At 57.3% G+C, this 15,927-nt stretch overlaps 1 protein-coding gene across 2 annotated transcripts in view; it reads left to right on the top strand.

Annotated features, from left to right (window-relative positions):
* Positions 1–15,927, top strand: part of SPTB (spectrin beta, erythrocytic) — a 99,675-nt gene that overhangs the window by 51,237 nt on the left and 32,511 nt on the right. For both annotated transcript variants that reach the window (XM_075928868.1, XM_075928869.1), the window contains exons 16-23: positions 274–1,030; positions 1,835–2,037; positions 2,180–2,270; positions 9,139–9,285; positions 10,680–10,943; positions 12,325–12,540; positions 13,559–13,648; positions 14,671–14,949. In XM_075928868.1, coding sequence (XP_075784983.1) covers positions 274–1,030; positions 1,835–2,037; positions 2,180–2,270; positions 9,139–9,285; positions 10,680–10,943; positions 12,325–12,540; positions 13,559–13,648; positions 14,671–14,949 — 2,047 coding nt within the window. The remainder of the gene's footprint in view (positions 1–273; positions 1,031–1,834; positions 2,038–2,179; positions 2,271–9,138; positions 9,286–10,679; positions 10,944–12,324; positions 12,541–13,558; positions 13,649–14,670; positions 14,950–15,927) is intronic.

Genomic DNA, 15,927 nt, shown 5'->3' with positions numbered 1-15,927 from the left:
GGCAGCCATGGCCCAGCACCGTAGGGTGGGGGGGTTCCTGGGGCTGGTGCCATCCGGGGCTGGTGCCATCCCTGTCCGTGCAGACCCAGCACAATTGTGTCTGGGATCGCAGACACCGAGTGCTCCGGCCGGAGAGCGCCTGAAACCCTTCTCCCCCTGCCTGTTTGGGGCTGGGTGCCCTGGCGCAGGGAGGGGCTCGCGCGCGAGGCAGGGGCTGTGAGATTGCTCGAGGAGGGCACCCCTGAGCTGTGACGGCGGCCGTGTCCTCTGCAGGTGGCGGGACTTCCAGGAGAAGGTGGGGGAGCGGCGGAAAGCGGTGGACTTGGCGCTGAGCCTGCACAACTACTGCGTGGACTGCGAGGAGACCCGCAAATGGATCCTGGACAAGACGGCGGTGATCAGGTCCACCCAGGAGATGAGCAGAGACCTGGCGGGCGTGCTCGCCATCCAGCGGCGGCTCTACGGCATCGAGCGCGACCTGGCCGCCATCCAGACCCGGCTGGAGGCGCTGCAGGAGGAGGCCCGCCGGCTGGCCGAGGAGCTCCCCGACTTGGCCCCCGACATCTACAGCCGGGTGTCCACCGTTGCCGGCCTGTGGCAGGATCTGCAGCGGACGCTGGAGAGCCAGGAGGCCTCGCTCGGGGAGGCCAGCAAGCTGCAGAAGTTCCTGCAGGACCTGGATGACTTCCAGGCCTGGCTGTTCAAGGCGCAGCAGGCCGTGGCTTCGGAGGAGGTGCCCGGCTCCCTGGCCGAGGCGGAGCAGTTCTGGCAGGAGCACGCCGCCATCAAGGAGGAGATCGACGGGCACGAGGGCGACTACCGCAGCGTCCGGGAGACGGGGGAGAGGGTGACGCGCGGGCAGACGGACCCGGAGTACCTGCAGCTGCAGCAGCGCCTGGAAGGGGTGGAGATGGGCTGGAGCGCCCTGTGCAAGATGTGGGAGAGCCGAGAGAAGTTCCTCGCCCAGTGCCTGGGCTTCCAGGAGTTCCTCAAGGATGCCAAACAGACCGAAGCCATCCTGAGCAGCCAGGTAGGGAAGCGGCGGCCTCGGTTCCCAGGCCGAGGGGCCTTACCGTCCCGGCCCTGCAGGACTCACTGAGGAGACAGGGCGAAGGGCGATGGGGCTTACCCAAGGGCAAATGGTAGAGCTGGGAGTGGAAGCCTTGTCTCCTGGGACCCTAGCCACTAGGCCCCGCTGCCACCTCCTTGCACCTACCAAGCATGCCTGCCGATGCAGGGAGGGGGGAGGGAGCAATTGCCTTGGCATCCATTGATTCAAAGGGGGCCGGGGCTGCTGGCCACTGCTGTTGCTATAGGAGTGGCCAGAGCGCTGGGGCCCTTTAAATCTCCGCCGGAGCCCCGCGCCACATGCTCCAGGCAGTGCTAAGGGCTGGGAGGGGGGAACTAGGCTCCATGTAGTGCGGAGGCCCCTCCTGCTTGAGGCCCCGCCCCTTCTGGGGGCACGGAGCTGCCCCCCCCTTGCCTAGGAGCCCACGTAAGGCCCAGGGCAACTCTCCTGCTGCTCTGCCTCTGGTCCATCTCTTCCCAGGCCTGGCCCCTGCTCCACCCCCTTGCTCCCTCTCTGAGCAATGGGGCCCTGGGGACTATGGGGCCTGGCGCAGGGTGTCAACAGGAGCTGTCCCCGCCCCCGTGGACCGGCCGGGCAGCCTGCTCTGACTCGTCCTGTGGAGCAGGACACTCTGCTGCTGTCTCAGCCTTGTCAGTGCAGTGGCTTGGCTGGAGCACTGGTCCCGGGCCCGGCAGGATCAATGTGGGGAGGGGGGCAGGGCAGGTGCGCCAGGCCCTGCTCAGTCACACCCCCCGCCCGTTCCAGGAGTACACCCTGGCTCACGTGGAGCCCCCCGACTCCTTGGTAGCGTCGGAAGTCGCCGTGCGGAAGTACGAGGGTTTCCTGGCCACCATGGAGGCCAACAAGGAGAAAGTAACGGGGCCGGTGGAAAGCGGGGAGAAGCTGGCGGCCGACAGGAATATTTACGCCGAGAAAATTAATGAGAAGGCCCAGCTCTTACAGGAGAGGTAAATTCACCTGCACCCCATGTGCGAGGGGTCCCTGGGAACGCCCGCCGAGCAAGGCGATCCCGTGCCCCCGCTGGCGGAGAACTCTCTCCCCCGCGGAGACACGCTCCTGTGGCAGCTCAGTGTCCTCTCTGCTTTCCAGGGCCAGGGCGAATGTGGCAAAGTCGAAGGACGCGCTGGTTCTCCTGAAGGACAATCACGCCCTGCAGAGCTTCTTGCAGAAGTGCCAAGAGGTAGGCTGCTGGGCGAGCCGTTACCGCTGGCCGGGAGAGAGGTTCCCCCGGCCCACGACACGCCCTGAGTCCCCTGGCGGGACCCTCAGAACCAAAGCTTGCGGGAAACACTCGCGGGAGCCTTTTCCTGCTCTTTCAGCCCACGGGAAAAGGCTTCAGAACATCACGTTGCTTTTGTCGAAATTCTGTGTTAGGGAAGAAATTGGCGGGGATTGGCACCGAGTTCTGAGGTGCCCCACCGGGCCGTTGTCACAATGAAACATTCCCGTTTCTCGTTGTATGGCGTGTTGGCGGTTGTCAGGAGCGGCCCGAGGCCAGCTGCGGCAGCTGACCCCCCCAGGCGGAAGGCGCGATCGACGCCCCCACCTGCACGGCCGTCAATGGCCGTGATGTCATCATTGGGCTCCTGGGCCGGCGCCGTCCTAGGCAACTGCCTAGTTTGCCTACGCTCACGGGCTGCCCCTGGTGGTTGTACATTATATTCTAGAGCAGGGTGGGGAACCTATGGCTCGGGGCCGGATGCAGCCCCCGGCTTGCCTGGATCCAGCCCCTGGAGCTCAAGGCTCCCTCCAGCACTGGGGAGAGCCCATGCTGGTGAGAGGTGGATTTTTTTTGGTTTCTCACTTGTGTGCAGCCCCTGACTGATTTTTCTGTGGCTTCAGTGGCCCCCAACCCTAAAAAGGTCCCCCACCCCATGGCTAGAGTCTTGGAGCCATGCTGCCTGCAGCCAAGTCTCCAAGGGGAACTGCATTAGTCTGTAGCTTGTGGCACCTGAAAGATTCACGAATGTATTTGGGCATAAGCTGTTGTGGGCATCAACCCACCTGTCTCAGCTGGGACAGATATGGAGTCTTAGAGCCCAGGGGTGTATCGCAGGGGCGGGGGGAGGGGGAAGGTCATCACAGCCCCTGGTTCAGCAAGTGATGCTGCCACCTCTGCTGTGCCGCGTCCGAGGTGCACAGGTGACAGTACGCGGGGATGCCCTGGGGCGCGTCTCCGGCAAGAGCTGGCTGAGCTGCGGCAAAAGCCAGCAGGGGGCTATTTAAAGAGCTGGGAGGGATCCGGGTTGGGATAGACCAGCACCTGTAAGAAAGTGTAAGTTACTTTCACCGCAGCCTAGGTCTGATCCAGGCCGGACTGGGTTGGAGCCGGGAGGGTGCCCCAGCCGCGGCAGGTCGGGGGTGTGCTGGGACTGGCGGGGGCAGGCCACTTAGGTGATGACTGAGCAGAGAGAATGTTGAGTCTTAATTACTGGAGGGGGAAACCAAATGACATCTAGGCCTTTTGCAGAGCCCCCCGCACCAGGCAGCAACACCTGTCCCTGTCCTCTGTCTTCCACATGGGTTTGGCTCACTGCTCCCTGCCCGGGCAGGGAGGGTGGCTGCCTTAATTAGAGCATGTTGGGTACGGATCTGCTGCCTTTTAGCAATGCTATAAGGTGGGACGTAGGGAGGGTGCTGTAACATTCACTGCTGTATTGGGTGTGGGTGGGTGGGTGGGTGGGTGTGTACCTCAGTTCCCTTCCCCCCTGCAGCTCTCTCTGCATGAGGAGGGAGAGGCCAGGCATGACTCACTGTGGAAGTATAGTAATAGAGAGGTAGCCGTGTTAGTCTGATCTTGCTAAAACAAAAGGAAAAACTATGTAGCACTTTAAAGACTAACAAGATGGTTTAATAGGTGATGAGCTTTTGTGGGCCAGACCCACTTTCTCACCTCCTGAGGACCAGGTGACAACAGATACACCTTGGATCTGGGAGCAGGACAGAGGGATATAGGTGGGGCTGCCTGGGGGCCTATTGACCAGTGGCTGGGAGGGTGAGTTAGTCTTGGCTGAGAAGGATGAGGAGAGCAGGAAAGGGGGGTTCAGTGCCCGTGAGCCCCTTCCCCCAAGAGGAATAAAGTGTCTACTCTTGGGCTACATCTACACTGGCATGATTTTCCAGAAATGCTTTTAACGGAAAAGTTTTCCGTTAAAAGCATTTTCGGAAAAGCGCATCTAGATTGGCAGGATACTTTTCCGGAAAAGCACTTTTTCCGGAAAAGCGTCCGTGGCCAATCTAGACACGCTTTTCCGCAAAAAAGCCCTGATCGTCATTTTCGCGATCGGGGCTTTTTTGCGGAAAACACTACTGTGCTGTCTACACTGGTCCTTTTCTGGAACAGTTTTCCGGAAAAAGACTTTTGCCCGAACAGGAGCAGCATAGTTTTTCCGGAAAAGCACTGATGATTTTACATTAGATCGTCAGTGCTTTTCCAGAAATTCAAGCGGCCAGTGTAGACAGCTGGCAAGTTTTTCCGGAAAAATGGCTGATTTTCCAGAATAACTTGCCAGTCTAGACACAGCCTTGGTGTCTGAGCTAACATCACTCTATGCTGCGCTGTGTCTCTGAGAAGCAATAAAACCGTCTACTCTCCTGGGTGGCTGAGAGTCGCATCTGGCTGCGGATGGGGGTGCAGGGTTGGGGACCCCTCCCTGACATGCTGTCAGCAACCACATGTCATTTCCCTGCATCCAAGACTTAAGTGAATGTTAACCTAAAACACCCACATGTGTAGAAGGTCTGTGTGTGGCTCCCCTTGGCAAAGGAGGCCTGTCTTTGCAGAGAGAGTTTACTCCCGAGCTTTCTTCCTTCAGCTCATCAGAAGACAGTTCATTCAGACCCGGCTTCCGTTCCCTCTCCTTGGTTCTCATGGGAAAGGAAGGCAGAAGCCGGACAAGATGTTTGAATTGGCTGGAAAGGGGGAGGGTTTTTTCCCCACCAGATTTTTCGTTTATTTTGTGTGGCTGAGAATTTTGAAATCGAGGTTTTTTTTGTTCAGAACAAAGCCAGACGCCAACGTCGCCTTCGTGGAACAGAATTTCCATCCTCCACCCGGCTCTGTTCAGAACAGGGCTTCCGCTGCCAAACGGGAGTGTGTGTGTGTGTGTGTGTGTCTGTTTGCAACACAAATGGGCAGTGATGGACTCATGGCAGCAGGGGTCGTGTGGATTGCGTCGGAACCACTGGAATCTGCTGCCTGCTCCATTGTGTCCAGGCCCTAGCGGCTTTTTGCCCCTTTCATTCTTATTAGGCACAAGGCAGGCAGGTCTATGTAAGAATGTGGGGGGAACTTTTCCTCCAAAACAGTTTTCACGGGGGCCTTGGGACTTTGAAATTCGTCCGAAACAAGGTCACAGCTTGTTTCCATGGCCCTGTCTCAGGCTTTCTGCAAACACAGACAGATATCGTTGCATGGGCCACATTTTCAAGGTTTTCTTCACAACCACAACAGCTAGAGACCGACTTTGAAAGACAGCTGAGACGAGAGAACTCTGGTCACATTCCCTCTGCTAGTTCTCCTTTGTCCCAAAATGGGCTTACACCTCAGCCTGAGGCAAACAGTGATCTAAACCTTGCTGGGCTACCGCCCTTCCCCCCCCCCCCCCCCATGGTCATCTGCAATAGGGTGTTGCCACATTATTTATTTTGATTTGTGTTCATAGCCCTTGTCACGGAGCAGGTCCCAGTTGTGGTAGACACTGTACAAACCCACCGCCCAAAGCTCTTCTCCCAAGGGGTCTGCAATGTAAGTGTGAGGCAAATGAGAACAGCTGGGCTGTGTCCAGACAGATGGGAGTGGGGAATGGTGAGACCTAACTGGTGGATGCCAAAATGAATGTCAGCCCCGAAAATACCCTTTCAGTGCTGACTTGTGTAGCAGGAACAGCAGTCGCCATGGTAACCAACTGATACAGTCCAGGCCTCTTTTTAAATGTTTTGTTCCCAGTACCGAGTTCTATTCCCACGTGTTTTGCAAAGAGGCTTATCCGTCAAAGACTCCAGGAAGAGACTAACATGCTTTTTGCCCTTGCCTCATCCAAAATGTGTCTCTTGATTCTTGGACCTTTCATAGGTGTTGAGGAGGAGCTGAAGTCTGGGTCCCCACCTGGCTGGCTGAAAATCAGGCCCGTCCTCATTTTGGGCACCCTCGTACCTCCCAATGGGCTCACGTTTAGTAAGCGGAATGTTAGCTTTTTCCGTATCCTCTCTGGAGAGAAGCAGCTTGTACCAGGGGCCCAGGTAAACGCAGCGTTGAAATGCACCATTGGCCAACACCATTTTCTCACAGTTCCTCCTGGAGGCCAATAGTGTTTCGGTGAATGGAGAAGACGACACCGTTGTGCTGACTTGGCATTTTAGCCCTGCTCTGTAGAAACCCCTCCCCCCAAGTAAGTTGTGCCTTTGTGGTAATTTAGCAGGCATTGGTGAGGCAGAAATATTTTTAAGGGATTTCCATTTCTCATCCCTCATACTAACAGTTTGAAGAAGTGGCCACCCTACCGCTACCATAACCCTTGAACTCTGAGTCTTTCGAGCTTTTCACACACAGAGTGCCTGCTAGTTGGACAGTCTAGGATTGTCTTCTTTAAATTACACTTCTTCGTCGCCGTAATGGTCGGGGTCCTGTCTTTTGCCAACTAAATGTGCTTTTGCCAACTGAATAGTTCTGCAATGGGGTGGCATTCTCTTCTCATGAGTGCCTCCCTTTGGCTGAGTGCCTGAGCCTGCACTCTCTCCTGTTCAAACCCCCTTCAGCAACTAAGTCCTGTGGCCGAGTCACATGCACCCTGTTTGCAAATCAACAAAACCAGTCGATGTGCCCATCAGAAGGGAGGCTGTTTGGAGCGTGTCTGAGTCTGTTCCCCACTCTGTGAGAGTGGTGCCTCTAGGGCTTCCCTTCCTGGAGGCAGTGTCTTTGCCGTCACCTCAGGGCTTTATCTCAGGCCATGTCTTCACTCCGGACAATGCCACAATTGATCTTCCGGAGCTCCATTTAGCGGGTCTAGTAAAGACCCGCTAAATCAAACTCAGAGGGTGCTCCCATCAGCGGCCAGTACTCCCGCTCCTGCGAGGAGTAGAGGAAGCTGACGGGAGCGTTTGCTCCTTTTGGCCTCTTGGTGTGGAGATAGCAGGGAAACTCGAATCAAGACATGTAATTAACAGAGCTGGAGTTGCGTATCTTGATTTGACCTTCCCCTTTAGTGTAGACCTGGCCTCAGAGTCTCAGCATAGGCTGCCAGTCTGCAGTAAGCAATCCACGGGGAGCTGTCCATGGTTCTGCTCTTCTCTCAGCCAGCTTGTCAGCCAGTCTATCCCTGGAGCTCCACACTGCACTTAACTGCTGCTCTGCTTTGCATCTCCTTTTATAGAGCCTTCCTGGCCGCTTCCCCAGTAGCCACTCTAGCCTCCCTGGAGGACCTTTTCTGGGAAGGGCAGTGGCAAGGCTTCAGGGCCTAGTCCCTCCCATCACAGGTTCCCAGAGCCATTCTTCTCTAGCTTCCTCACCAGCAGCTTGCAAGGTCTGGGCAGAATAATGAACTCCTTGTGGAGTAACACCATCGGCACCCGCCCTGTTGAATCCTGTCTCTTCAGTCATCTGAAGCTGGTCTTGTGGTATAACAGCGCCTGGTGTCTCTTTCCCACTCACGTCCTCATTATTTTCCCCGTTTTTCACTTGCATTATTAGAGCCCCGTGCGGATACGAAATTTGCATCCACATCTGCAAAAATGAGCCCTGGCTATAAAGTGGAGATCTGCAAATGTGCAGCGTTCTAGATACATAATTTGTATCCGCAAAAATGAGCTGCAGATGCAGATGCCCTCTGATGAGGCCAATTTGTGGGGCTCTACTCATCACCAGTTTCATCTTTTTTTCCTTTTCTTCCTGATCGTCTGTCATACACCTGACAGATTCGGCGACAGGGGCAGGTACGAGGAGTACTGGGGTGCTGCCGCAGGATCTGGCTCGAAGGGGTGTCCATCACATACAGGTTTACAGTTTGGTGAAGCGGTGCTCAGCAGCCCCACTATACGTATTGATCCAGCCCCCTGGATTTGGCTATTTCATCTGCATTGTCAGCGATAGGGCTCCAGAGCTGCTTCGGAGACATCTCGGAACCACTGCTGACTTTGGGAGTGGTCGCCTGTGGGTGTGCAGAAGTGTGGTCGGCTTCCCAGTGAGTGTGCAGGGATGGGCTGGTGGGGAATTGTTTGCCACCTGCAGTCTGCTGCCTTTGAACTCCGAGCGCAGACCCGGCAAGATGAGCAACTACCAAAGAAATAAGCTCGCCCTTCACCAGTTGCTTCACTTCGTGCTGGACTCTGGTTGCAAGGGCAGCAGCGACTTACATATTTTCATCCTTTATTGGCAGTTTATTGCCAAAAAACTTGGAAACTGTTAAGGGTTTAAGCTTCCATCAGTTTCAGATGTCTGCCGCCCTCGGTTGCTGATTCGAGGCAAGCGTCAAGCAGCATTAGGTTCCTTAGTCTGCACTTTTATTGACTGGCTTTTCATCAGACTCCAGAGCACGGTGGCTCGAGGCGAGAGTCTGGTTTGTTTGGGGCCCGGAGAGCTGGGATTAAGCATGGGAGCGTGTCTCGCTCGGGGCTAGCTTCTCTGGCGTCAGGACGGCCATGGCCGGGGGATGTTGTAGCTCCCTGGCAGTGGGCTGCAAAGAAGGGGTTTGAGGAGGGAGCCGACGACGGGCTGGGACAGGCCGTGGTCGTGTTGTAAACTTTCTGTCCTGTGGTCTAAGGGCTACACTTCCAGCCCCTGCGGGGGGGTATGAGCAGCCAGGCAGTGTCCCTGGGAAGCCATGTGGCTTTGAGTGCCTCCGGGTCCCCATTCCTCAGGCAGGGCATCCGAGGGCCTGCAGGACTCAGGCCGGCATCACTCATTGCTCTGCTGGCGCGGAGGAGGAGGCAGACGGAGATTTCAGGGTTTCCGCAGGAGCCCAGAGGTGGGGCACCTGAATCCGGAGGCCCCATGGCAAGGTCCAGTGCTGGGGCGGGCGCTGTGACCTGTGCTCCCTTCCCTGCCTTTTCAGCTCACCCTCTGGATCGACGAGAAGATGCTGACAGCTCAGGACACGTCCTACGATGAAGCCCGGAACCTGCACAGCAAGTGGCAGAAGCACCAGGCCTTCATGGCTGAGCTGGCCTCTCAGCAAGGCTGGCTGGAGAAGGTGGACGAGGTTGGTGCTCTCCCGCGGGGGTAAAGGGGAACCCTCCAGTGCCTGGCCCCCGACGCTCAGGGCACCCCAAAGGCAGCTCACGGGCTGAGCAGAGCCCGGCTTCCAGCAACCACAGTGGGGCTTCAAGATGCTTCGCTTTAAGCACGTGCTAAGGAGCTGCCTCAGGACTGAGTGAGGCTGTCGCGGGCAGCAGGACTGAGGTCGCAGTGGGGCAGGAGAGCAGGAGCGGGTCCGATACTGCCCTCCGCTGGGTCCTTGCATAGGTACCATTACTGCCCTCCCCCCCCCCCCCCAGCCAGCTGCCTTTGTCCAATCTGCAGCCCCCTCCCCCCGACCAGGAGTCCCATGCAGCGTGGGAGTGAGTGTCCCACTCGGCGGACACTGGTGAGGTCTCAGCTGGACACCGGGTTCCGTCGGGGGAACTGGGCTTTAGGCAAGATGGGGACAAAGTGGAGACGGTCTAGAGGAGAGTGACAAAAATCACCAAGAGTTTAGCGAACCTGGGCTGGGTGAGGGAAGGCTTTAAGGCGGCGCGGGGTGGGGGGGGACCTCAGGCCCGGGAGCTTGACTGGATCTGGGCCCTGAGGTTCAGGGACCCTCTAGTATTGGGGAGCCTGGGCTGGTGCTCCAGCCCCACTGCTGCCCTCCTGGGGACTGGAGCACACAGAATCTCCTAGGCTGGACCCCCCGGGCTCTGGTGTGCGAGGGAAGCATGGGGAGTGTCTCTCTCCTCAGTCAGGGGTCACAATGAGGTTGGTTTTTTTTTCCGTTTCTCGCTTGTGTGCAGCCCCCGACTGATTTTTCTGTGGGTCAGTGGCCCCCAACCCAAAAACGGTTCCCCAGCCCCGATTTTAAGGACTGGGCAGGTTTAGTCTAGAGAAGAGAAGGCTGGGGGTGGGGGAATAACAGTCCTCAGACACGTACTGGGAGGTTCTAAGCAGGATGACACGTATCAGAGGGGCAGCCGTGTTAGTCTGAATCTGCATAAGCAACAAGAAGTCCTGTGGCACTTCATAGACTGACAGCTTATGCTCCAATCAATGTCAGTCTAGAAGGTGCCACAGGACTAAGCAGGATGGCGATGGGTGGTTCTCCATGTTGTCTGATGGCAGGACAAGAAGGAACCAGCTTTTGCTTCCAGCCGGGGAGACTGAGGTTGGATGTTAGGAAACATTCCCTCACCGTCAGGGTAGCTCAGCGCAGGACCAGGCTCTCCGGGGCGGGTGTGGACTCTCCCTCACTGGAGGTTCATAAGAACAGTTCGACAGATGCCTGTCAGGGCTGGTCTGGGGTTGCTTGGACCTGCCTCAGTGCAGGGCTGGACTAGATGCTCGCCAGAGGCCCTTTGCGGCCCCACGTTGCTACGATTCTCTTTTCCCTCCGCCTGTCTCCAGGAGGGGCGGCAGCTGGCCCGGGAGAAGCCGCAGTTCAGTGCGGTGGTCTCGCAGCGGCTGACGGAGCTGCACCGGCTCTGGAACAAGCTCCGATCGACGACCGAGGAGAAGGCCCAGCACCTCTTCGACGCCAACCGCTCGGAGCTGTACGCGCAGAGCTTCTCCAAGCTGAACGCGTGGATCGGGGAGGTGGAGGCGCAGCTGCAGTCGGACGAGCGGGGCACCGACCTGACAAGCACCAACAGGCTGCTGAAGAAGCTGGCGGTAGGTGGTGAACTCCGTTGAGCATGGGCGCCACGGGGGAGGGATCGCTCTGGGGCAGGAGCTGGGGCAGCAGACGCAAAGCAGCCAACTCCCAGGCAGTGCGGGGAAGGGATTCTCCAGCAGTTGTTCATTCCAGCTTGTTCCAGCAGCTTATTCCAGCTCAGATCCACCAGAGGCTGCTACCGGCCCCGCCTGTGCCAGTCCACTGATCAGTTGGAAGCTCTTTTCTATTTTGGTTTGAATTCAGTCTAAGCCAGCATGAACATTCAGTGTGTGTGTGTGTGTATCATGCTGCCCCACAGCAAGGTTGGCTCTGGGATTGAACCTCTGGATCTAACCGCAGGACTGGGCACTGTTGGGCCCAGGTCTGTCCAGACTCATAAACCTACAGCCATTAGCAGGGGACTGGGTTAATTGCACTAGATTAGCCTGGGTCATGTTCGGAATTAGGAGCTGTGAAGAACTTTGGTGGAAGAATGGGTTGGAAAATGAGCTTTTTTTTCACAGCAAATTGTTTGAAAAGAAAATTTTTGTCAAAAACTTTCTCACAGTAAAGTTCAGTTTTGTGACGAAGAATCAAAGCCTTGAAATCTTCAATAGGGAAATGCATCTTTGGTGCCTCATGGGAGCTGTAGTCCAGGGGCCTCATGCTCCCATGTCCCCTGTAATCCAGGTTCTCTGGTTGGACTACATCTCCCATGTTGCATCATGGTGTCCCTTCACCGTGCATGAAACAATTGCATCATGGGAATACCTGGCTGTAATGCATCATGGGAGATGTAGTCTGGCCAGATAGCCAAGACCATAGAGGAAAATGAATAACGGTTTCCGTACAGCACTGCAACAGGCTTTCTGAATGGATATTGTTCAGTTTTTAAGGCATTCGGTTTTTCAGTGAAAAAAAAACATTTTTTTTGTAGAAAGCAAACACTTTTTGCAAACAATGTAGTGGAGTCAAAAAGCCGACTTTCTGTAAAACAAACAAAAACCGGTAACCACTGAATTTTGGGTGGTGATGAATTGGTTTGTACGAGGAAACAGGGAGAAGCCCAGAGAGGTGAATGATTTACGGCTTGCCTATGCTTCCAACGACCTCCTGTTTCACGGGATCACCACCAGACTTACGCAGGGATATTGTCAAAGCTGCAAGACTGGGCAGGACAAACTCAGTAACACAAATAGGAAAAGACATACAGAAGTAGGGAAACGAGGGCTCCTGGGAGGGGGGGGAGAGAAAGGAGGGGGAACTTGGGGGGCTGATATTCTTTGCATCGAGGTGGTTTATCCAAATGTCAGTTGATTAGCCAGTGGCTGTTGCTGCAACCGTGGCTGCGTGCTGTTGCCCGGCTGGGCATGGTGAGCTGCCAGCCTTTGCTTGCAGAGACTCGATGAGCAAGTGGGCACGCAGAAGAGAGAGTTGGAAGAGCTGCTGTCGCAGGCCCCTCCGCTCAGAGGGGACGTGCACGAGGCGGACAGCCAGCGGCAGAGCATCGAGAGGAGGTTCCTGGATCTTCTGGAGCCCTTGGAGAAGAGGAGGAAGGAGCTGGAGTCGTCCAGAGCCAAGTACCAGCTCAACCGGGATCTGGCAGATGAAACGGTAAGTTCCCTGAACAGTCGTGTGTGCCCCATCTGCTTCTCCCGGTGCTCCCTGGGCCTCTGACCCTAGTGCCTCCCAGCTCCTTGGGAGTGGCACCCACGCCCTGGCTGATACAGCAAGGTGCTTCACACAATTTATGAGGTGTGTTACGGTAGCTCTGAGGAGCTCCATCCATGGACCAACCTCACAGTAGGCGCTGCACATTATTAGGTGTATTACGGTAGCTCCTAAGCTCTGCAGGCATGGACCAGACCCCCAGGCAGCTGGGCGCTGTACGTTATTAAGGGTATTATGGTAGCTCCTAGGCACTCCAGCCAATGAGCAGGGGGTAGGGTGCTAGGCGCTGTATACTATTCCTAGCTCTGCAGCCATGGACCAGACCCCCAGGCAGCTGGGCGCTGTACGTTATTAGGTGTATTATGGTAGCCCCTAGGCACTCCAGCCAATGAGCAGAGGGGCAGGGTGCTAGGCGCTGTATACTATTCCTAGCTTTGCAGCCATGGACCATAGCTCCAGGCGCTGTATGTTATTAGGTGTATTACGGTAGCTCCTGTTGCTCCAGCCAATTATCAGAGTTACAGGGTGCCAAGCACTGTACGTTATTAGGTGCATTACGGTAGCTCCTAGGCTCTGCAGCCATGGCCCATCGCCCCAGGTGCTAGGTGCTGCACAGAGACAGAGCAAAGGGAAGTCCCTGCACACAGAGCTTCCATTGCTTGCTGCTTGGCCGCCAGCAGCGTGTTCCCAGGCCAGCTCCCGGGAGCAGGGTCGCTGCTCGGCAGCCCCAGAGCAGCTGGCGGGGGGGTCAGTGGGCCGGATTCACAGCGAGAGGATCCAGATGCAGGGAGCTGGCGCTGCAGCTCGCATGGAGCCTGTTGACGGGCAGAGGGCTTGAGTGGGCAGCTCGCCACTCGGCCAGATCACGGGCCCCGTGCGCCCCAGGCTGAACCGCAGCCTCCCGGCACCCTGCCCGCCCCTCCACAGCAGCCCCTCCATTCTCCTCCGCTCTGCCTTGCAGCTCTGGGTGCAGGAGAGGCTGCCCCTGGCCAGGTCCACTGACCACGGCACCGACCTCCAGACCGTGCAGCTTCTGATGAAGAAGAATCAGGTGAGTCTGGCTGAGCGCTGAGGTCAGAGCGGGGCAGCTCAAGGCTCGATGGGCGCTGGGTAAATGGCACCAGCGGCCTGGCCTCTCGCCAGAGGCATTCAGGGAGCTGCAGGTGCAGGGGGTGCCTGGGAGCCTGCCCCAGAGGCATCCTCTGGGAGTCTGGTACCTCTCACCTTGGAGAGCAGCAGCAGCGGAGGCTTTCAGCCCTAAGGGATTTGGACGCCCGAGTTCCATGCAGATGAATGGCATCCGGGTGCCCAGCCCCCCTCAGTGGCATGGCAGGGTCTTGGCCACAGTGCAGCTGCCACGCTCTTGCGGCCCCCCGGCCCGGTGCCGCGCCGTGGGACGGTTACATCATGGGTGGGCACCTTGGGGCAGGAGGCATTTCTTCCCCGGGCTCTTCCCCTGTTGGCCCAGCCGGGCTCCACTCCCCTCTGTGCTGCTGCCCGTGCCGTGGGTCAGGAGCTAGAGGGCACCACACGTCTCCTTCCTCCCCCGCGTCCAGAGCTTGTGAATGACGCCGAAGTCAGATGGCTACAGGGAGCGCCCCATTGCTACAGACAGTGGCCGGGGGTGGAGCTGGAATCCTCCTGGCTCATCCCTTCCCCTGGGGAGTGGGACCCCTTCGCTGGCCTCAACACCCTCCTCCCGCTCTTCAGCATTAACCCCTTCATGCCTGTGGCCTCTGTCTCACTGGGTATTTTGATGTTGCTCTTGATTAGCCGTATCAGCCTCCTGCCTAGGAGCAGCCCCGCCCCCTGTGCTAGGTGCTGGACAAACACAGAACGAGAAGACGAGATTCACACCCATATTAGTGTCCTTGTTTCCCAGCGCCTGGGCACCAGCCCGACACGGCCGTTGAGCAGGGAAGAGGCAGGCCTGCCCCTGCGCCGGGCGGGTGAGCTGGGAAGTCGCTGGCGTGTCTGCGGGAACTCCGGCCCTCCCCTCTGCTGGGCCTTCGCCATGCCGGCCGGGGCAGCGGGTGTGATTCAGGGCGGTAACGCCAACTCTCGCCCCGCCAGACTCTGCAGAAGGAGATGGCGGGCCGGGCGCCGCGGGTGGAGGACGTCCTGCGCAGGGCGGAGCGCACGGTGGCGGCGGCGGACGGGGACTGCAGCGGCGTGGAGGAGCAGCGGCAGCTGCTGCAGGGGGCGTGGCGCACCTTGCAGGAGGAGACGGAGAGGAGGCTGCGGCGGCTGCAGCAGGCGAACGAGGCCCAGCAGTATTACCTGGACGCTGGCGAGGCAGAGGCCTGGATCAGCGAGCAGGAGCTCTATGTGGTGGCGGATGAGAAGCCGCAGGTGAGAACGGCCGGAGCTTAGCAATGAGCGCAGAGAGCGGGCGCCATCCCGCCACGGTCCGTGAGGTGGGTCTGGGCCAGGGCTTCCTGTAAGTTGTGCACTTGGGCAACTGCCCAGGAGAGATTCAAATGCTGCACAGTGCCCACAGCCGGCAGCCTGTGTTTCTACTAGTGGTGCGCATCCACACATGCCTCGGTGCACAAAACAAAATTTATTCCACACGTGGATGGAAACAATCAGAGAGAACATTGGTCTGGGTGGAATATAGCCCTCATTTTTAAAACAAATGTTCACACACAAATTGGTTTTGGGTGGGGAGGGGAATCCCCCTCCTTATACCCCCAGATCTAACCATCAGCAAAGAATCTCGGCAGAGGCATTAAGCCACATTTCTGGCCTCCTGACCCTGGGGTTCACAGAGGCTTGGGTATAACTTAGCCATAGGGGCTTGTTTAAGTTACAGCAGCCTTCCCTGGCTGCCCCCTCATCACTGTGTGTCCCAGCCCCACCCCTGGCACGGCCCCTGTTCTGTGGGGGATTCTTTAGAGGACAGTGTGTAACCCATGCCTGCTGGAGGTGGCACTCTGTCCCCCTCAGTGGCACCTAGATGGTCCCTTAGGGCACGTCTACACAGCAGGGCAGAAGTCAAGTTAAGCGACATAATTCAGCTGTGTCAGTTGCGTAGCTGAAGTCAAAGTAGCTGAACTCGGCTTTTGGTGCTGTCGACACAGCAGGAAGTCGAAAGGAGAACGCTCCTTGCTCCTGGTGAGATGGGGGTTACCGGAGTCGGAATGAGAAGTCCGTCAGCACGATATTGTTCCAAAATAACGCTGCTGTGTGGACGTACCCTCAGGACTGAGTCTGCTACAGCCTTCGCTCAGAGCCACGTGGCTTGTAGCTCGTTCTGTAGCAACTTATGCACTAAGTTTCAGAGGTCTCAGGTTTGATCCTGCCTGCCCAGTGAATCTTCTTCCCCGC

Source organism: Pelodiscus sinensis, chromosome 4 (assembly GCF_049634645.1).
Source record: "Pelodiscus sinensis isolate JC-2024 chromosome 4, ASM4963464v1, whole genome shotgun sequence".
Lineage (NCBI taxonomy): Eukaryota > Metazoa > Chordata > Testudines > Trionychidae > Pelodiscus > Pelodiscus sinensis.
Note: the sequence above shows the minus strand (reverse complement) of the source record. Positions and strands in the feature narration are given on the sequence as shown.